The sequence below is a fragment of the Peromyscus leucopus genome, chromosome 3 (genome assembly GCF_004664715.2).
Source record: "Peromyscus leucopus breed LL Stock chromosome 3, UCI_PerLeu_2.1, whole genome shotgun sequence".
Taxonomy (NCBI): Eukaryota; Metazoa; Chordata; class Mammalia; order Rodentia; family Cricetidae; genus Peromyscus; species Peromyscus leucopus.
Genome location: NC_051065.1, coordinates 66,083,948 through 66,107,163, shown reverse-complemented (window position 1 = coordinate 66,107,163; position 23,216 = coordinate 66,083,948). Strand labels below are relative to the sequence as shown.

At 40.8% G+C, this 23,216-nt stretch overlaps 1 protein-coding gene across 1 annotated transcript in view; it reads right to left on the bottom strand.

The window, feature by feature from the left end:
• Window positions 1-23,216, bottom strand: part of Ube3c (ubiquitin protein ligase E3C) — a 111,986-nt gene that overhangs the window by 63,824 nt on the left and 24,946 nt on the right. The window contains exons 5-11 of the mRNA XM_028864189.2: window positions 23,064-23,179; window positions 18,890-19,047; window positions 16,645-16,798; window positions 16,110-16,330; window positions 15,097-15,248; window positions 12,502-12,689; window positions 1,698-1,784 (exon numbers count right to left, since the gene is read on the bottom strand). Coding sequence (XP_028720022.1) covers window positions 1,698-1,784; window positions 12,502-12,689; window positions 15,097-15,248; window positions 16,110-16,330; window positions 16,645-16,798; window positions 18,890-19,047; window positions 23,064-23,179 — 1,076 coding nt within the window. The remainder of the gene's footprint in view (window positions 1-1,697; window positions 1,785-12,501; window positions 12,690-15,096; window positions 15,249-16,109; window positions 16,331-16,644; window positions 16,799-18,889; window positions 19,048-23,063; window positions 23,180-23,216) is intronic.

Here is a 23,216-nt window from a genome sequence, read left to right as displayed (position 1 = left end):
CTCATTTCGATGGGAAATACTGGAAAGAACACACTTGAATCAAAACAAGTCTTGAGACAAGTGGTGGTGCACACCTTTAATCCCAGCACTTGGGAGGCAGAGGCAGGTGGATCTCTGAGTTCAAGGCCAGCCTGGGCTACAAAGTGACTTCCAGGACAGCCAAGGCTACACAGAGAAACCCTGTCTCGAGAAAAAAAAAAAAAAACACCTAAGCCTTGGTGGGGTACAGGCTGCATCTCAGTTGGGCCTGGAACCTCTTGGTTACCTGATGAGACAATGAGACAGGCTCCCAGGTCTGACCCAGGTCTCCCTGCTGACCTATTCTCCAACTAAATTCACTGTTACTTTCAGAAAAATTAGGTGTTTCATTTTTAATTTTATTCCCAAAAGTAGTATGATGAGATGTGAAGTAGGACTATATTAATACATTGTTTATGTTCCTGGAATTTAATAAAATAAACAAGTAACAAGAAACTCCAAAATCTCAACTACCTTTAAAATTGTTTTTAAAAAACCCATATAGCTTTATCCACTGTAAAATAGTATTAGTAATTTAATATAATTAACATTATCATTTTTCTTTCACACATCATGACTCCATTTCCTCACCAAAAGACAAATGTCATAAACAAACAGGCAATTTATCAGGCAGACCAGAATTATCTATGTTGCTAAGCTGGGGTACTTACAGGTCAATGGTAATTTCCTGTCCTAATGATCTCCAATCAACTCTTGCCTTAAGTAAACTGTTGCTCTTGAAAGTCAAGGTCACATCAGGGTATTAAAATGCATCCAAACCTTTTATATTCAATTTTCTAAGTATGAATCTAATCTAGGTGTCTCTCATATGTTGATTTCAGATAAATCACTCGGCCTTCATGACAGTCATCAATCACAGTGGGCTGAGAAAAACTCTCTATTCATGTAAGAATCATTAAGACTCAATGAAAAACATCCAAGTAGTTCAGAGTGTAATGCTACACATGAAAGGAAGTTTCCCTACCACTAAGAAGAGGTTTTCTGGATGTACTCCAGAAGCTGAGGCAGGACTGGTAAATTCCAAGCCAGGCTAGCTGCACAGTGAGACTTGGTTAGTTTTTTGCTTTATTAAAACAAAATAAAACAAAACAAAACAAAAAACCAAAAACAGGAGCAGAGCAGGAATTGAAGAGATGGTTCAGCAGTTAAGAGCACTGGCTGCTCTTCCAGAGAACTAGGGTTCGATTCCCAGCACCCACATGGCAGCTCACAACCACTAGTCCAGTCTCAGGGGATTCAACACCCTCTTCTGACCTCCACAGGCACCAACCACACATGTATTATACAGATATACATGCAGGTAAAACATCCCCACACATAAAAATGAAATACAATTTTCAGAGAAAAACCCCAATGTCTGAGATCTTAAAAACAAATTTCCCTTAGGATAAAGCCACATTCTAATAAAGTTTACAAATAAGGTAATTGAAATAAGGTAATTGTAAAAATTAGGCACTAATTTCTCTCTCTCTCTCTCTCTCTCTCTCTCTCTCTCTCTCTCTCTCTCTGTGTGTGTGTAACTGAGGCCATTCAGAATACAATTTTCTAACATGACAGAACAAGTGTAAGCAGTAATTTAAAATACTCTTACAACACTTTCTTTAAGCTGCCACTTTCCATGCCCTTAGGCTCAATCTGTAAACCTGTGTAGCACATACCCTGTAATCATCTGTGTTGTCATTGAAGAGATGAGAAACCAAAGGTGCCTCAAAAATCTGGCGTTAAAGGCTAAACTGTAGAGAAGCCTGCAGAGAAACAGAAAAAGTAAGAAATTATTCACTCAAATCATAACTTAAAAAAACAAAGCTATACAACTATGCAGTAGACAGTACACAAACTCACTCTGCTCTGCTCCCCGCCTCCCACCATCTTTCTCTCTCTCCAGGCCTGGCTCTCCTCTTTGCCCTCCCTCCCTTCCCCTCCTAATAAAGCTCTGAAAACTAAAGACAGTATACAATTTAGAACACTCATATTAATACTACAAAGGCTCATGTCTGACACAGGACCCTTGGTAAAGAAACTGAAAAAAACCATGTGCCCCAGCTGCAGGAAGGTCTGGCTCTCATCTACTGTTACTGCCCTGAGACTGAGTCCTAGAACCATCAGCCCCAAGGATTCATGGCTGCTTTCACTTAAGCTTAGGCTGCCCTCCCCACAATAAGGCTTACTAAAATACAATAATATTAATTATATTAATTTAAATTTGCTCAATGCAGTGGCATATACTTTTATGCCAGTAGTTAGGAAACAGAAAAAGGAAGACCAAATGTCTAAGGCCAGCCAAGTGTTTAAGGCCAGTCTTGGCTACATAACATATGTTCAAGATCAGCCTGGGCTATATGAGGCCTTGTCTCAGAAACAAAAACAAAACAAAACAAAACAAAACAAAAAACCAAGAATTTAAACCTGAAAAAAAAAAATCAACCCCCTGTATGTGAGATGAAACCAACAAAAACACAAGCTAATGATGATGGACAAAACAGGAATGTGATTTACTAGACACACTTTAAAACAAAGTAGGAAAACACCAATTGGTTAAGTAAATGCAACTAAATAACAACTTTCACAATGGAATAGGGATACATTAGGAATGATCATGAGATAAAAATCTAAAAGCAGTTTCAGCACAAGGGAAGACTATCTTAATTAGCCATTAATCACATATCCTTTTTATGACACCTCTGTTCCCGTCATTCACTGAGCCTAACATACAAAGCAAGGGGCACAGAATCCAAATAACTAGCATACACATCAGCTTGTGGCAGAGCAAGCCCAGAGTTAATTCTACCTGGAATGTCTCAGAACCAAACCACTGGCCCACACACTTTTCAGATGCCTCTTGTTTCTCCCATGGAAAGAGCAGTGAGGGCGAGTAAAAACACTAGGTAGTGAGTGAGTACCACAACTTACAATATTGAAAGATGTTTTAATTGACTACATTTTGCAAGAAGAGTGTTAATTTAAAAGCCCATAGGAGGAAATAAATAATAAGGCTTGGATATACAAGGCATCTCAACATAAAAATCCCAAGTAGATGAGCTAATTTCCTGCATTTAATCCAGTATTTCATACATACTACTCGGTATTAGCACTTTCTGAGTACACAATCAGAACTATGAATACTATCTTTAAATTTTTATTTTTAAATAAGGGATGGCCCTAAGAGGGGCTAGAGAGCTATTCAGCAATTAAGAACATTTGGCTGTTTTTGCAGAGGACTGATGTTCAATTCCTAGCACCCACATAGCAGTTCACAATCACCTGTAAATCCAGTTCCAGGGAATCTAATACCCTCTTCTGTCCTCAGGCACAAGGCACATATGTGGCACACATACATTCAAAAAGGCACTCATACATAAAATAAATAAATGGAAAGAAAGGAAGAACGAAAGAAAGGGAGAGAGAGAAAAAAAATGAGATTTAAGAGAACAATCATTAAGAAAAAGGGAGGGCAGAATCAACTAACCTGGGCTTAAAGGGTTCTCAGAGTCTGAACTGACAACCAGAGTATGCATGGGACTGACCTAGGGCCTCTGCATATATGTTACAGTTGTGTAGCTTGGTCTTCTTGTGGGACTCCTAACAACAAGAGCAGAGGCTCCCACCGTTGCCTGCTTTTAGGACCCTTTCCTCCTACTGGGTTGCCTTGGCCAGCCCTAATAGGAGAGGAGGTGCCTAGTCTCATTGCAATTTGATATACCGTGGCTGGCTGATATCCATGGGAGGCCTGCCCTTTTCCCAAGAGAAACAGAGGAGGAGGAGTGGATTGGGGGGAGGGAGGCCTTGGAGGAGAGGAAGGAGGGGAAACAGCAGTCAGGATGTAATAACAAATAATACAAAAATAAAACAAGACAAAAACAAAGAAAAGAAAAAAATAAAACTGGGGTCAGGTGTGGTGGTAGCACAAGCATTTAATCCCATCATTTGGGAGGCAAAGGCAGGCAGTTCTCTATGAGTTCAAGACTAACCTGGTTTACATAGCAAGTTTTAGGTCAGCTTAGGCTAGTAAGAACCTAGCTACAGGCAGCTCACAACTGTCTGTAATTTCTTTTCCAGGGGATTCGACAACCTCACACAGACATATACGTAGGCAAACATCAATGTACATGAAATACAAATAAATTATTTGAAAAAAAACAAAAAAACAACACCTGAAACCAGAGCTGGTTAGAAGGCTCAGTGGTTAAATGTGCTTGCTGTACAAGGCTGGTAACCAAGTCCAATGCCTGTAACTTATTATAAAGGTAGAATGAGAAACAAAGTTTCTCCTTGAACTGTCCTCTGGCATCCACACTCTACTGTAGCACATGTACTCTACTGTACACACTATGCACACACATACAATCAAAAAAAATTTCATTAAGAAAAACAATTAGTGAAACCAGGTAGGGTAGTGTCACACACTTTTCTGTGTGTGTGTGTGTGTGTGAGACACACTTTTTATCCCAGCAACCTGGGATGCAGAGGCAGGTGGATCTCTCAGTTTGAGGCCAGCCTGGTCTACAGAGAAAGTTTGTGGCCAACCCCAACTCAAAAAAAAAAAAAAAAAAAAAAGAAAGAAAGAAAGAAAGAAAAAAGAAAAAAGTGAAACCAGGGAAAAGTGTTACATTTACACAGAAACATGAAATCATTTTCTGTTTGTTTTGATATAGGGTTTGACAATGTAGCCTAGCCTGGGATTAAGAACTCATGGTTGGCCAGGCCGTGGTGGCGAAGGCTTTTAATCCCAGCACTCAGGAACCAGAGACAGGCAGATCTCTGTGAGTTCGAGGCCAGCCTGGACTACAGAGGGAGTTCCAGGAAAGGTGCAAAGCTACACAGAGAACCCAGTCTCGAAAAACCAAAAAATCTGCTGGGCTGGAGAGATGGCTCAGAGGTTAAGAGCACTGGCTGCTCTTCCAGAGGACCTGGGTTCAATTCCCAACACGCACACGGCAGCTCACAACTGTTTGTAATTTCTTTTCCAGGGGATTCGACAACCTCACATAGACATATACGTAGGCAAACATCAATGTACACAAAACACAAGTAAATTATTTGAAAAAAAAAAAAACCAAAAAAACAACAGAACTCATGATCTCCTACCTCAACTGCCTAAGAATCAGGATCTCAAGCCTGTGTACCCACACAGAGCAATCATAAAATCTTGAATTGGCAAGGCTCTAGTAATATTATTTTGCAGGCTGGAGAGATGACTCAGTGGTTAAAAGCACTGGCTGCTCTTCCAGAGGACCTGGGTTCAATTCCCAACACCCACATGGTGGCTCACAATCATCTGCAGCTGTAGTCTCATGGGATTCGATGTCCTCTTCTGGTATGCAGATGTATATGCAGACAAAACACCCATATAAATATAAAGTAAATAAATAAATAAATATTTAAAAAAAGATTATTTTGTACAACTGCCCTTCACAATCTGCTTGTATCAGAAAGGGAACTCTTACCCATCTCAAAAGTATTATAAACATAAAAATGTCTGTCAAAGGTTCATGATGAAGTGGTATCAACATTGAAATTCCACATTGAAACACAACTGGATGAGACTCAAAATTATACTGGGAACCTTTAAAGAATCCTAGGGAAGCAAGGAAAAATACTAAAAATGTGTATGTTGCTAGGCATGGCAGTGCATTCTTTTAATCCCAAAACTTGAGAGGCAGAAGCAAGTGGGTCTCTGTAAGTTTGAGGCCAGCCTGGTCTATACAGTTTTAGGCCAGCTAGGGCTACATAGTGAGAACCTGTCTCAAAACAAAATAAAAATTTGAAAAAACCCATGAGACCAATTAAGCCTTTAAGCACACGGGCTCCTGGCATGATTACCCATGAAAAGCTACTTCAGAAAGACTATACCAAGCAGAAAAAGACAATTTTAAAAAAGGGTTGGGTTTGGTGGCTCACGTCTATAATCTAACACTGGGGCAGAAGGCTTGTCATCAAGTTTGATACCAGTTTAGGCTTCACAATGAGCTCTAAGCCAGCCTGAGCTACAGTACTACCTTCAAAAAAAAAGGGGGAGCATGTCATTCTGTTGAAAATTAGAGCTATACATATACCTTGTATCTGAGATGTTTAAAAACACAAGAGTGTTATTCCTTAAATGGGTAACGAGATGGCTCAATAGATAAAAGAACTTGCCAACCAAGCCTGACAAACTGAGTTTAAACCCTAGGACCCACATGGTGGAAGGAGAGATCTGATTCTCTGACAAAGGTTTTCTGTCTTCTGACTTCCACAAGCACTCCATGGTACACAAATGCTACTTCCCGCAAATAAATACATACATACATAAATAAATAAATAAATAAATAAATAAATAAATAAACAAACAAACAAACAAACAAAAGAAAAACCCCACAAACTTTCTACATGAAAACATCCTAATAGTCCATATCTGCTTGTTTTATTTCTCATCAATCAAGAAATTAAATTTAAAAAATGTATAGTAATTTTATGTTTTCAAAATGCATGTTTCTTTTGAGCTTTTATCTGAAATTGCAAAGTCTAAACAGAACAAGGAAAAAGCAGTATTTCACTTCATCCATTCAGAAATAATCAGAGCTAATAATCTTCTCTAATATATACCCTTGTGTATACTTCATACTAGATGTTCTTCTCAAAAAACATCTTATGGCAATTCTCTAAGATTAACATCTTTCTGGAACATCTTTTTTTTGTTGTTGTTGTTTTTCAAAAAAGGGTTTCTCTGTGTAGCCCTGGCTGTCCTGGAACTCTGTTTGTAGACCAGGCTGGCATCAAACACAAACTCAGAGAGATCTGCCTTAAAGGTGTACTCCACCACACTCAGCTCTGAAACACCATTTTATTTTATTTTATTTTATTTATTTTTTTAAAGATTTATTTATTTATTTATTATGTACACAGCATGTATGACTGCAGGCCAGAAGAGGGCGCCAGATCTCATTACAGATGGTTGTGAGCCACCATGTGGTTGCTGGGAATTGAACTCAGGACCTCTGGAAGAGTAGTTAGTGCTCTTAACCTCTGAGCCATCTCTCCAGCCCAAATAAATAATTCTTTTTTTTTTTTTTTTTTTTTTTTTTTTTTGGTTTTTCGAGACAGGGTTTCTCTGTGTAGCTTTGCGCCTTTCCTGGAACTCACTCTGTAGACCAGGCTAGTCTCGAACTCATAGAGATCCGCCTGGCTCTACCTCCCGAGTGCTGGGATTAAAGGCGTGTGCCACGACCACCTGAAACACCATTTTAATAGCTACATAGTTCAAGTTATATTTAAGGCTAATTTTGAAATACTTGTATTTATTCAATGGGCAATAATAAAACAAATTATTAGACCTTTTAATTAAATTACTAAAGGTAATTTAGTTTGGGGTTCTATTTCCAAGAGGTAAAGAAGTGACTTGTCCTTCCCTATACTGAGATAGATTAAAAGCACTCATACTTTATTCACTGTAACAACCCTCTAAGTTAATTAGGGAAGGAATGACTTTATAAACTCAGGCCAGTGCTTCTGGGGCATATGAAGGCACGGAGGTGAACACAGTGGAGACATGGCTCATACCCAAGACATCCCTGGCCTCCTGAGACCCTCTGTGGGTAGCCTTACAGTTTTAGAAACATAGCTAGACATCTGCAATCCTTCTAGCATGTAGGTAGAAATGCCACACTTTGCATTTTGCTGCTGAAGGTATCACTTCTTGGCAAAGAAGTATTAAAATAAGATATGTAACAATTCACTTCTGAGATATGCAAGATTAAAAATAAATCCCAAATGTCCTAAGAGATAATAAAAAATTTAAAATATAGTTCATTTTGAGTAAGTTACTGAAAAACCTTCACGGATAAACTAGAAGTATAAACAAAAATCTCTTTTTCGAGACAGGGTTTCTCTGTGAAAGTCCTGGCTGGCCTCGAATTGAACTCACAGAGATCCATCTGCCTCTGCCTCCAGAGTGCTGGGATTAAGGGCAAGCGCCACCATTGCCCTATGAAGAAAATCTTTAAATACATAGCTGGGTTAAATTGACAACTCAATATCAAAACTACAACCGGTTTGAACAGTTTGCCTTTGGAACTAATTGGCTTTTTATTAGAGTAGACTCTAAAAACACACTAAATGTGGCATCTCACATTGGAGTACTTGGAAAAGAGTATTATTGGAAGTTCCAGGCCAACCTGGGCTACATGGGAATCTGCAAGCCTGTGTTGAGAGCAAAACCTAAGGGCTAGAAAGATAGCTCAGAGGTTAAAAGCACTTGCAGAGAACCTAAGTTCAGATCCTAGCAGGTACACTGAGAGAGAGAGAGAGAGAGAGAGAGAGAGAGAGAGAGAGAGAGGGAGGGAGGGAGGGAGGGAGGGAGGGAGGGAGGGAGGGAGGGAGGGAGAGAGAGAGAGAGAGAGAGAGAGAGAGAGAGAGAGAGAGAGAGAGAGAGAGAGAACGAGAACGCACACCCCTTCCTCAGTTTTAAGCAGTCATGTACCCAGAAAAACCACGCCTCTATTGGGCCAGATACCCCAGTTTCATTGGTAAAGTGAATTCTCACAATTAAGTTGGCTCAGTCTGTTAGTTTTTAGAGAAAAATTAAGTTTATGTTGAGACAGAACTAACTTGGATGCCTCATAGACATTTTAAATGTTAAAACTACAGGCAACCTTATTGACTACTACACACATCCAAAACTTTACTCCTAGCTTTTGAGCTCAGTCAAGAGAGCAAAAAGCCAAGTCTCCAAGAGCATGAAGAGCATGCTAGCCCCATTTAAGGTAGAAAAGAAGAAGGAAGAGGAATTCAGAGATCAGGTGCACAGAGTACCAGGATCAAAAAAAGAAAGCAAGTGATTAAGGGTGTTTAGGCAAAAGCATTCTGTAGCCAAAAGTAAAGGTAGAAGTGTAACTGATAATGCTTGAAGAGATGACCCTGTAAGGCAACAATGCAAAGAATATGAAATTGTTCTGAAAGCAAAGGGGATCCACAGATGAGCCTTCAGATTATGAAACTATTTCTGGTTTTGATAAGCCATCTATCAATCTGTCAAAACATGGCCTGAAGAATGAAGCTCTGACAAAGTATGCTGACTCAACATGCATGGGGCTCATTGAGGAAGATAGATCCAGCTTAAACTGTGTCCAATGGACTTCCTATAAGGAAAGGCTTTTTTAATCTGCTGTCTATGCAGTGATCCCCAACCACACTGACTAATGTGACTGAGGATTTGAGTATATTTATAATACTTATACCGTGTAGGGGATAGTAGTAGTTCAATGTCAGGGCTCAGAGAAGTAAAAGATGAGCCCATTTTTACTGGGATGAAGAAGGAAGTAAGTTTCTGGGAGATGGAGGATTCCTGGTGGACAGCATGGTTAAGTCCCACATGACATGGCTCTAGCAGTTCAACAAGAGTCTGGAACTCCAGGAAGTTATTAAATGAACGACAAAATTTAAGAGCCAGAGTACTGCTGGGCAGAGGTGGTGCACGCCTTTAATCCCAGCACTCGGGAGGCAGATGCAGGTGGATCTTTGTGAGTTCGAGGCCAGCTTGGGCTACAGAGTGAGTCAGGAAAGGCGCAAAGCTACACAGAGAAACCCTGTTTTGAAAACCACTCCCCTCAAAAAGGGGGGGACGGGACACAAGAGTACTACCAGATGAAAGAGAAGAACTATAAAGGTAAATAGAAAAAGAAATGAAGTTAAGTAAAAACAGAGACAAAAAAAGAACCCATGAGGGAAACTAAGCAAGAGAAGCCCACAGTATTTTAAAAAACTACCACCAGCCACCACCAAAAAGAATGAAAATATAGTTCTCTATGAAAGGGAGCCCATAAAAGAGGTCAGGACAACGTAGTGGGAACAGTCTTGTGAGTTCCAGTAAAAGCAATGCTGTTTTGTAGGAGGCCACTGTTCAGTTGTTTCACACACTGAGACTATGAGCCAGACTGCAGAAGAATAAAAACAAACCTCCCAATGCTAGACAGCCCTCACTGAGACCTTTAATGAACTTACTAAGAATAAGGATAACCTCATAACAGCATGTAACTCTTCTAAATCTGGTTTGTTTCTGCTCTCTGGTAGGTGGTACTTAAACGTCAGGCTCTATAAACGAGCATGGGTTGGGCTTGTAACTAGTGAACGTAGCTGCCTGAATGCTGTCCACAGCTGTGTAGGCCTTCCCTAATCAGCTCATTTACTCATCAGGTTAGCCTGGTTAGAGTAATTTCCTAATTTACGAGCACTAGCCTGATTCAGAAGCAGACAGATACTTCCTATATGTATAGACATATACACTAACTAGGCCCATCAAAAATGGTACAGTTTGTTGAGTAAGGCAGCAAAACTGGGAGTGAGCTAATGGGGCCCTGGTTGGCTATCTGGATACATCAAGAGAAGCAGCTATGCAGACTGGGTAGGCCAACAGTGCAGCACATGTGCAAACTTGCACAGATCCACTCAGTGCTGCTAGAAATGGAAGGCTGGAACACCTCATGTTTCTGCTGATACTCCCTCCCAACTTCAGATCTCTGGACACAACGGTACTTCTGCCACCCTTATAATTTAATCAGATGATTTAGGTGACTTGATGGCAAACTCAACATAAAACAGCAGTTAAAAGAGTTCTCCCCATCTCTGGAACATTCCAGCTAGCTAATACTTTTCTGAGTTTTTGTAGATGCAACCAATTTTTCTTTATACAACCACAGAATAATACACTATCATCCTTTTCTCCAATTTTATGCAGAACTGTATCCCTGCATATAGAGTTCTCTCTTTTCTGCACACCCATGCTTTTCTCAGAAATCTCTATTGTATAAAAATGACTACCACGCCCTTTATAATTCTGACAGTCAACGCTAAAGAGAAACTAAAAACCCACCAATCACAGCTCTGAAAATAGAAAATACTCAAAAAACAAAACCAAAAAAACAGACTGAAAGCAGTTAAAGCCTTAAGTCCATTTGCTGTTTCATGAGCTGCAAAAAAACAAAAAACAAAAAACAGCCTAAATTTTAAAACCTACTATATTTAGAACATAAATAAAAATCCTGGATAAGTTGCTCTGAGACGGAACAGGGCTGTACTCATAAAATTAAGGCAACACAGAAAGCTGCTTTATTTTTTAAACACCTTTGGAATCAGCACAAGCAAGGCAGCAATGCTCGTATGTCCAAAACTCATCATCCAAAGCAAGGGAATCCTATTACAGATCACGTGTCCCCATCAAGGTGAAGAGCCTTCGGGTCTCACACCTGCTCAACTGCAACTGACTACAAGGAATGAATGGCTCACTAGAGCAGAGAGCCCAGGTGACAGGTTGCATTTAAAAATGTGCACATTTTGTTTTGTCCCAAAAGTCAGTTTGTTTCTTCCCTTCCTTCATTCCTTCCTTCCTGTTTTTGAGACAGGGTTCCTCTGTGTAGCCTTGGTTGTACTGGAACTTGGCCAGACTGGCCTCAAACTTAAGATATCTGCTTCCCAAGCACTGGGATTAAAGGTGTGCACCACCATCGCTGGGTTAAAAGTTTTTTCATAGCTTACATTTCCATCTATCTATCTATCTATCTATCTATCTATCTATCTATCTATCTATCTATCTATCTATCCGTTCTCTCTCTCTCTCATTCATTTATTCATTAATTCACTCATTCCTTTTTGCTGACCACAATTACAGATCCATCTGCCTCCCAAGTGCTGGGATTAAAGGTGTGCTGCTGCACCACCACCACCACCACCACCACCACCACCACCACCACCACCACCACCACCACCACCACCACCACCCGGTTAAAAGGTGGCTTTCTTTCATGGCTTACATTTCCCTTCCTTCCTTCCTTCCTTCCTTCCTTCCTTCCTTCCTTCCTTCCATTCATTCATTCATTCATTCATTTTTACTGACTACAGGTAACATAACTAAAAGGCACCATGAGCCAGGCGGCAGTGGTACACGCCTTTAATCCCAGCACTCGGGAGGCAGAGCCAGGAGAATCTCTGTGAGTTCAAGGCCAGCCTGGTCTACAGAGTGAGATCCAGAACAGGCACCAAGAGCTACACAGAGAAACCCTGTCTCAAAAAAAAAAAAAAAAAAACAAAAAAAAAAACCCAAAAAACCCAAAACAAAACAAAACAAAAAGGCACCATGAAGAAAACCTAAAAAGAAATTCGGCATACTGGCACATAGCTATAAGTCAAAATTTTAAAAATGTATGTTGAGGCCTAAACATTCATATGTAAGACACTCATACGCAAGACATATGCAAGCAAAGCTAGCTGAATGAATTTGTTACTATACCACACTCAGGGCCAGGAAGGATACATAATAATAAATGGTTCCAAAAAGGAAAACAGACTTTCATTTTTTAGAAATGGTTTGGTGAATCCAGTATCCTTTGTCCTCTTTTATCAGAAAACAGACAAACAGGTCACAGTTCACACTCCATGATTCACAGGGAGATGGCACACTCCCCCACCTGTGCACACCGACCCCAAGAGACCTGCCTGACTTTGGGCACCATCATACGGTGCTGCACCATCAGGGTGTGGCAGATGGAAGCCATCCTGGTGAAGACCTCCTCACTGGCTGAGTCCCTCCACACCAGGTTCAACAGGGTGTTGGTCTGCTGCTTCGTATCCAGCTTTCTCAGACATTCTTCAGTTATGTATGGGGCTGAGACCCTGCCATCTTCCTAAATACAACAGAGAAATGAGTTGGAGTGAGTGGAGTGCAATCACTTTACATCTTTCTGAAGAGGAAACACAAGCCTTCCCTAACAACGAGCCACGTCCCATTACCTCCCAATAGCGTTTCTAACGTACCCATTGAGGTAATCTAACTCCTCGAGTAACACAGTCACCATCAGGCATTCCACTTTGTTCTCTACAGTAACACAGCAACTATGAATACCTACAGCATTTATTTTGGCATTTATATCTTAAGAAAAATTCATTCCATGTATCATTGTTCTTAGTTGTACTAAGACACAAACCCAATGAGACTATTATCTCATGACACTTCTACTTTAGATTATGAGACAACAAAAAATTCAAAGGATATGTAAAATACATAATAAATTTGGTATTTTCTCTAGGTTTAATTTACTGAATAAAACCTATGCTATGTGGTTTACTAATTTAGAGTATTAAGTGAAGATATATGTTTTCTGATGTATGTACATGAAAACTTGTGTGTGTGTGTGTGTGTGTGTGTGTGTGTGTGTGTGTGTGTAAATGAGCATCTGTGACAGTACTGCCAACTATCTGAAAACTTGAATATTCAAATTATAGTAATTTACCAAATCTAACACTCTCTTAGAGTAAAAGCCTTAAATTCCAGCCATTAAACTTGAACCTTGAGAACATTCTGCTAATCCTGCTGTTTTTGATACATATAATTTTGCAGTCTAAAAGTCAAAAAGAGTTGAGGGTGAATGTTTTTGGTGAGGAGGTTTGTGACATAGTCTTCCTATATATATAGTTCATGCTGCCCTCAAACTCAATAGGTAGCTCAAGGTGGTCTTGAGCTCAAGTTTAAGATCCTCTTGCCTCAGTTTTCCATTATTTTAGTAGTGAGCTTATAGATCAACTTTGACCTTAGAAAGGTCTCCTACAATCAAATTAAGTTCTACTTAATTAATTATCAGATATCAGAGGAAGAGAAAAGGTAGTAATATAAACAAGATTAGTGACAAATTGTCCGAAGTTAGCCCTCAGTAAAAAGATATCGTATATATCCCTACTCCAGGGTGGGGTCGTCCCGTCCCGTCCCCCCCCGCCCCGCAAGAGGAGACACTAGGAATGAAACCCAGGGCCTGGAGCATGCTAGGCAAGAGAGCAGTCTACCACTGTACCACTGAACTACATCCTCAGTTCCACTGCCATCATGTCTTTTTTTTTTTCCTTGAGACAGGGTTTTTTTTTTGTGTAACTCTGGCTATCCTAGAACTGGTTCTATTTGGTTTTTTGATTTTTTCCAGACAGAGTTTCTCTGTGTAGTTTTGGTACCTGTCCTGGATCTCGCTCTATAAACCAGGCTGGCCTCGAACTCACAGCACTCAGAAGGCAGAATCAGAGATCTCTATGAGTCTGGAGCCAACCAGGGCTATACAGTGAAACTTTGTACAACCCCCCCCCCCAAAGAGTTATGTGTGGTGGTCCCCACCTGTCATCCTAGCACTTAGTAGGCAGAGGCAGGAGAATGACTGTAAGTGTAAGGTCAACTTGGGCTATATAGTGTTCTAGGTCAGCTAGAGCCACATAAGATCCTGTCTTTAAAAATCTGAAAAGAGGGACTGGAGGAGAGATGGCTCAGTTGTTAAGAGCACAAGTTGCTCTTTCAGAGGACCTGGGTTCAATCACCAATACCCACATGGTGGCTCACAAATAGCTCTAGCCCCGAGGGGATGTACACCCTCTTCTGACCTCTGAAGGAGCTGCATGCATGTGGTATACAGATAGACATGCAGGCAAAACAACCCATACACATGTAGGGGGTGCAGAACAAAAGATCTGGCCCAGAAATGAGTAGTTCTTGGCTTATTTATAATTGGATAATTAGTTCTCACCCTAAAGAAGAATAATCTCCAAGGCAGAAGAAAGAGGAATTAAAACACAAAACTGTGTAAGAGATCCCCTAAAACAATTATGAACAATGGGAAGGGGATGACTGCAAGTGGACTAATATTTTCTATAGATGGAAGCAGTAATCAAAGGTCATCAGGCAGGGGGCTAATACATGCTTCTGTTCCTAAATCAGCTCTGCTCACAGGAAGGAAGAGCTTTCTATAACAAAGCCTATACCACATCTTAGCATAGATAGGAAACAGACTGTATACAACTTACTTCCCCAGCCTCTCTCAGAGGGAGCTGAAAGTGCTCAGGCAATGCTGAGGAAGCTGCTTGAGCCATAAGCACAGCATTTACTTTTTTCATTTCTATTGGCAACTTGAGACATCAACTTGATTCTGGGGTTGGGATTACTTTAAATAAGGGCATACAGACAAGACTGACCAGTTTATCTTAATAGAGCTGCCTGCTCCCCTGGCTGTAGAACTGAAGGTGAGAAGCTAGAAGAATACTTCTAGTATAGTGGCTTACAGGGCTGGTAGGCTGGTCAGTCTCCTCATTATCATCCTCAGAGTCGCTGGTGGAATCAGGACGGCCTGTACCAGTGGGTGAAGCAGGTAGCTGAGAGAGGAAGGTTTGGAGCACTCGTAGATAAATCAGCAGGCCATCCTCAGAGAGTGCTCCTTTGAGAGACAATCAGCACATGAGTTACTGAGAGTTTCTTCAGACACTTGGGCATCACTATCTTCTTCCAGAGAGGTACTTCTGAACGGGCCTTACTGTTTTAATTAAATTCAAACTGCCACACATTATGCAATGTATTTGGTTTTTGTCTCAGGGAACCTAAGACCGGAGCACCAGCAAGGTCAGTCACTCCTGTAAGCCCCTTCTGGCCACACCCACCGAGTCTTACTGAAGGCTTAAACAGCCTAAAGGTATGCTAATACCTAGACAGGTAAAGTGATAAGTAGGCTAGAGTTTTAATTTTAAACCCAATCCCAGCTTCTAAGGAGAAGCAATCAGGAGAAGGGCTACTGAAACTGGAACAAGGTTCTGAGCCCCTGAACATACCAGATAAAGCCCCATACCCTCCCCACAGACCTTGACCAGTCTATTGGCTGCTCAGTTGTAACCATTATAATACAATAGTCAACATGATTCTCAGACTCTTAGTAAACTATGAGGTTCAAGGAAGGGGTTGCAGTAACCCCAATTTTTATTACTTGGTCAGAAGCAAAGGTAACACCACATTTTGTGCAACGGGGTCTGAAGTACAGGCAGGTTCATGGGACTAAGCCTGACTTGTGGGGTCTGACCTTCTCTTCAAGTAGCCAGTATGAGAACTAAAGTACTGAGGGTTGGGGGGAAGCCCATATCTTGCATCAAGGTCCAAGATGTGGCATGTAGACTAGGAAAACAGCCTGGATTTCCAGATTTCTAACGATTTGTGAAATTCATGCTAAAATGTCACTGCAGTCTTCTCCTGACTCATCTGCCCAGCTACCTATACAGGAGTTAGAAAAAATACATCTTGTATTTCATACCCAAATAGTTCTCGCCAACAGTTAAAACAAAATAGAAGAGCCATGGCACTCCGCTACTCCGTTTTGAACTTCGACTCTCTAATAACAATAATGCATTCAGAAAGGGCTCATAAGGGAACACGGTTTGTGCATCTGCTAACGCCGGAATGACGAAATGAAATATTTGATCAGTAAAAGGTGCTGCCAGAAACTCCTCTGTGAAGGCTGAGAAAACTTGATGTCTGGAAAGGAAAAGGAATTTAAAGAGAATCAAAACATCCTACCCATCAAGTCACAGAATAAAATCACTTCCCCAAATGTCCTCCTAAGTAAATAATCTATATTCTAAAGTAGAGACTAGAATTTGATTTTTATCTTTTCTATTAAGATAATTTTTTTTCAATACTAAAGAGCAGGAAATAAATAGCCAGATCATCAGAATTTCAGATTTATGTTAGGCACAGGCAAGACAGAGAAAAGTACACTGTACACTTCCCTGTGAGCCATGACATACTAGTACAGAAAACATGTGACTGCCCAGTCTCCATTCACCCACCTTGCACCTTCAGGACAGGAGCTGTACGTAAAGTGCAATGGTTTTAGGACATTCTCCAGCAAAATTTTTGCTATAGGAACTCGCGATAAATCGGAATATTCAATACTTGATGGAAGCTTGCTATTAATCAACAAGTAGAGAGATCTATAGTACCCTAAAAAAAGGGGGGAAAATACATTTATATTTAGTGCCCTTTTTTACTACAATGGAGAAATACTTTAAAATTTTTTTTAAATACATTTATTTTGGGAACTTCCAGAGGACAACTTGGAGGAATCTGTTCTCTTCTTCTACCTTGATGAACCCAGGAATTGAACTCAGATCATCAAGTTTTCGGCAGAAAGTGCCCTTAGTCACTGAGCTATCTCACCTGCCATCATCAATTTTTAAACGTCTTTATAAAGCTATATGGGTGGAAAGGGGAAGAAGAGAGTCTCACTCTATAGTTCAGTCTGGCACCAAACTCACAGCAATCCTTCTTCCTCAGTCTCCCAAGAGCTGTGGTAGCAGGTGAGCCATGACATCCAGTTACATTCATTTGGCTAAGACCTGAATAGCACATAGACTCACACATCCAGTGCTTAGCTAGCATCAACAATGCCTACTATGCCAGTCTTGACCCACTGCTACCCACTCATTCAGAAGCAAACCTAAGACATAATTACTTCAGTATATCATGAAAAGATAAAGATTAATTTTTTTTCAAGACAGGGATTCTTTATGTAACAGTTCTGACTGGCCTGAACTCGATTTGTAGACCAGGTTAGCCTTGAACTCAGAGTTCCGCCTGCCTCTGCCTCTGAGTACTGGGATTATAGGCGTGCGCCACCACATACTGGCAAGATTAAATATTTTAAGAGGACCATTATCAAAGCTAAAAGTGAATTAATACTTCTTAATATCACAAATAGCTACTAAGTAATCAAGTTGCCAACTGTCTGGTATTATTAATTTTATTTAATCAACATGCTTAACTCCTAGTCCCATAATCCCAGTAAGGTCCATAATGTGACCTTCTGATCCCTTTCCCAAACACCTCAGTATGGAATTAATGTTGTGGGCTCCCTTAGTGTTACCATGAATTCATGGGTCCAGACACATTCATATGCTTCAGTCGACAGTAGTTGTTATCCTCAAGACCTTCATGCTACCCAGTGGCTGCTGGTGGCAGTTTGCTCTGATGGAGGAAATGTCTCCTGTCTCACTTTGCTAGCCTGACCATGACTTGCTTGTCTGTAGGGGCTTCCGAATTTCTTTTAGAGGAAACAACATACTTAAAGACTACAGCCTGGACTCAGTGACCTGAAGACAGGTTATACATACAGCAGTAATGCCACGAAATAATTCATTAAAACAAGTGAAAAATAGCTGTGCCACTGCAGACAACAGAAGCAGCAATTTTGATGGAAGATTTTCAATCATTTTTTATTTTTAGAAACAGTTCAAAGAAGGCACAGCTCATGATTATCTTCCTAACAGTTTTAGAAAACGAGAAAAATAAAATTCTCATCAAACACTTAGCCTGAATTGGGTATATATAGTACACCAGTTCACTCAAGTTCACTGCCATCATGAATCTATTTCTTAGAAGATCAAACTCTGTAAATTTCACTGTGATTTTTAACTAAGTCAGTACTTTTCTGAGATTTTTAACAAACGAAGTTTTAAGTTGTTTACACTTAATCAGCTCTACAAACAGTGCAAATGCATGAGACATTAATTTTTGTGGCTTTAACCTATTATCAGCTAGAGTTAATCTATATAGGTTAATACTTTAATAAAACAAGCAAGCTCTTTAACTTATGAATTTCAAGAACAACCAACAATCAGCTCCTTTTTTTGTTTTTTTGTTTTTCAAGACAGGGTTTCTCTAACAACTCTGGTTGTCTTGGAACTCTTTGTAGCCCAGGCTGGCCTTAAACTCACAGAAATCCAGCTGCCTCTGCCTCCCAAGTGCTGGGATTAAAGGAGTGCATCACCATTAACCAGAGGAACTTGGTTTTTTTTTTTTTTAATAAAACAATGAATAATCAAGTACAGACAGTGAAAAGCTTCTGCATTTCCAGAGGCTAGTAACAACACTAGACTCAGTGGCTGCTATCACGTTCCCAGAAGGCACACACAGCTTCTACTCTCAAGATCATAGTGTGTTGTTCAGAGCAGTACCATCCCCTTCAATAGCACACAAGCCAATGCATGCCTCTACAACAATGCTCACCTCCACAGGTCTGCCCCAGCCACTTACCATTATGAACCATGTAGTGCAAAACTTGTTCAATCACTGACACCACATAGCTGGAATCTTGTAAAACAGGCAAGTATGTATTCTCAGATGAAAACACCTCAAGCATTCGCATTGGAAGTGCAACATTCAAACTGTCATCACTACAGTTTTGCAGCAACCTGTAAAAACAAATTCACACACTTATTAAAAAACCAGGGCTGCCAGTTTCCCTGACTTCTCCAGTTCCTGTGATGAGCATGTGAGCCACTGCACCACTGCCAGCGTCTCTGAAAACAGGCAGGGCTCAAGCAACAATGTTCAGACTTCCTGAGTCTTTTATTATGTGTTAACAGTATCCTTTTATCAGGTAGACATGAAAAATATACAATCTCAGAGGGAGAGACAGTCGAGGACCAAAGATTGCAAACAGTGACAGAAAATCATAACTCATGGATTGTTGCAAGAGAGGTTGCATTTTTTCATCTGGGTAAGGCTTTCTAGAAAAAGTGCCTCTGCGACCACTGACATCGGGTCTGTTCAGATCTGTAGGTTCCCAACAGTACTGACTACAGTATGTTCTCTTTGGTTCGGCACTATCTTGACTGAAGCCTCCCCTCTTGCTACTACTGTCTCCCATGTGAAAATGTTGTATCTGGGGTTGGGAAATTGTGTCTCAGAGTGAGGCTGGTACTGGTATTTAAGGATAAGCTCCAGTGTATACTATGCCTCATCTCTTTTGGGTATTTTTCTTTTTTTTTTTTTTTCAGAGCTGAGGACCAAACCCAGGGCCTTGCACTTGCTAAGCAAGCGCTCTACCACTGAGCTAAATCCCCAACCCCAGGGTATTTCCTACGGAGAGAACTACTGGATCTTAAATGGGTCTAAATTGCACGTGAAGCCACCAGGTTCCCACAGACACTGTGAGAGGGAGTCCCCACTGCACCACATCCTAGCACTTGGTGGGAAGCATTAGAATTCAGCAACTCTGAGTCTATGAGTGTGTATCACAACATGGATTTCTGTTTCTCCAACTAATACTGATAGTACTTTCAAGTGTGTGCTGATCCAACTCAGAGGTTTTGTTTTCAAAGTTGGGCTCACAACTGTTGCCTATTTCTCACTGTTTGCCTCTTGACAGTATGGATAAACTGCCTTTTCACCTTTCCAAGGACGTATGTCATGCATAGCCCTGGAGCTATAGAATATTCTTTTTTCTTAATTCGGGAATTCTTCCTTCTGTACCATCAAGGCTAACTCCTCAAAAGACCAAGTATGATTTTTTTTCCCAACTACTACCCTCAATCCGTTCCTCATCATTTCTCTCTGCGGATGCTTCTGCCACTCCACATTGCGCTGCTGTATCAGACCAAGGGTACTGCTGAAGGAAAAATGAATAACTGAAATAGCTCCAAACAGGTTCCTGAGCATCTTGCCCAGCTCATACAGGTTGCTTCTTTACTTGGCAGATGCCTGAGAACAGAGCCATAGCTCCCACCAAGAACTAAATAGGCTGCACAAAGCAAAGGTTTCATTCAGGAAAAGAAAGCATATTTGAGTTGACTACAGCATCAACCAGCCTAACATTAAAACACGAAGACCTGACTCATACTCATCTGAGAATTGGGCTTTAACCTCATTGGGGCTCAGATGAAAGTATTCATTTTGACCTATCCCTCCTCTCCACCTCAGTTTCAATCAGCTGGTTCCTTCTGCTCTTTTCAGCAGTCCCCAAAGGACCAGTCTTTTTGTTATCTTTCACACTATCCAATCCATTGAGTCCTATCCAGTTTGATGTTCCTGTAGTCTCTAAAACCCTTCACTTCAAATAGCTCCACTGAAAATTCACATGTATCTTGAACTCACCTTCATTAAAGCCCCAGGCTTCACTACTGCCTGTTCTGGCTATATTCTGTAGCCCATACCCATCAGATTCAGTTATCACTACTCTCCAGTCATTTCCAACACATTTCTGAAGCATAACCTGGAGGAACGTGTTGGAGGGTGCAGGTCTGGATACAGGTATCAATGGTATTATGTAATCACAGATTCCATCTGTGATGATAACTCAGGAACCTGAGAATGGACTGAGCATTTTACCCAATGCCTATTGCTGAGTGAAAGCAGCTGTTACAAATGGGCCTCTCTGCGTTCAGGCAACATCTCAAATAATTTTCAGACTGATCATGATATTGGGGCTTGTAGAAGGACTTTTCTTTCTTTTTTTTTTTTTTTTTTTTTTTTGGTTTTTCGAGACAAGCTTTCTCTGTGTAGCTTTGCGCCTTTCCTGGGACTCACTTGGTAGCCCAGGATGGCCTCGAACTCACAGAGATCCGCCTGCCTCTGCCTCCCGAGTGCTGGGATTAAAGGCGTGCGCCACCACCGCCCGGTGGACTTTTCTTTCTAGAACTGGATGTGGAAGTATCTGGGGAGTAGAGTGCCACTATGAGAAAGAAATTACGCCGGGCGGTGGTGGCTCACGCCTTTAATCCCAGCACTCGGGAGGCAGAGCCAGGCGGATCTCTGTGAGTTTGAGGCCAGCCTGGACTACAGAGTGAGTTCCAGGAAAGGTGCAAAGCTACACAGAGAAACCCTGTCTCAAAAAAAAAAAAAAAAAAAAAAAAAAAAAAAAAGAAAGAAAGAAAGAAATTACAATGGTTCAGCAAAACATTCAACTGGTTGACTGCAGTACAGACTCCATGCTGGGTGTGGTGGTGTACACCTTAGTTAATCCCAAGGACAGCCTAGTCTACATAGTCAGTCTCAAACAAACAAACAAACAAGCAAACAGGTAAACAAAAAGGAACTGCTGACTCAAGACGGTAGGCAATGAGCACTTGAGGCATCATTTTTTTATTCTTTTAGGTTGAAAATTTTAGGAGAAAATTCAGGCTGTGTGACCCTGGACAAAACTTTCCTTTGGCTCCCTACTTGCTCATACAAAGCCAAGATGCACTGGCTCTCCCCTACAGGCTGATTCTGACCTAGCACATCAAGAACCATCCCCACCTCTAACTGATCTCATCACAAAGACCTCCCCACTAGGTACCTCATATCCTCTCTTTTCCTTTTTAATCCCCCCAGTACTTACTAACATCTATGTCTTCCTCTAAAGGTATCTATATTTTACTACAGCTCTTGAGAGGCCAAAGCAGGGAAGACTGCTTTTGATTCAAGGCCAGTATGGGCTGAAAAACAAGATCTTATCTTTTTTTTTTTTTTGGTTTTTCGAGACAGGGTTTCTCTATGTAGCTTTGCGCCTTTCCTGGAACTCACTTGGTAGCCCAGGCTGGCCTCGAACTCACAGAGATCCGCCTGGCTCTGCCTCCCGAGTGCTAGGATTAAAGGCGTGCGCCACCACCGCCCGGCAAGATCCTATCTTAAAACAAACAAACAAACAAAACAAAACAAAACAAAACCCCCAGAAAACCATAGGGCTGGAGAGATGTCTCAGTGGTTAAGAGTGCTGGATGCTCTTCCAGAGGACTGGAAGTATGGTTCCAAGTACCATAAAGTAGTTCACCTCTGTAAATCCTGGTCCAGGGGATCTCACACCCTTTTCTAGTCTCTATATGGTGAATAGACATATACATAGTAAAACTGCAAAATATTATTTTAAGATGTGTTACTTTTGTTTATGATGCATTTGTTTAACTCTGTGAAGCTGTGTTTCTGTGCCTGTCTAAAACACCTGATGGTCTAATAAAGCACTGAATGGCCAATAGAGAGGCAGAAGAAAAGATAGATAGGGCTGGCAGGCAGAGAGAATAAACAGAAGGAGAAATCTGGGAGAAAGAAAAAAAGAGCAAGAGAACAAGGAGCCGAGGATGCTACGGGCCAGCCACCCAGCACACAGCCAGCCGTGGAGGAAGAGTAAAAGTAAGAATACAGAAGTAAAAGAAAGGTAAAAGCTCAGAGGCAAAAGGTAGATGGGATAATTTAAGGCAAGCTGGCAAGAAACATGCCAAGCTAAGGCCAGGCATTTATATGTAATAATAAGCCTCCAGGTGATTTATTTGCTGGGTGGCAGGTCCCCCAAAAGAGCAAAAACAAGCAACTACACAAAACATCCGTACACATCAAAAAAAAAAAAAAAATCAGTAAACCAATAAAACAAAACAAAGCTGCTTCCCAAATCACTTAGCCCCTAAAGATACCTCACACATTTTTTAAGTTTTCAACTATGACAAAAACTTACCTGCAACAGAGGCTCATCAACCTCTTTATTTGAAATAAGCATGTCAGTCTCTCTGATCCATCCAACTGCTTGACAAACAGAGAGCTGTGTTTAATTAAGTTCTGATACAGCCATATCTGTTAAGAGTGAAACATAAAAATACAATGTTTAATC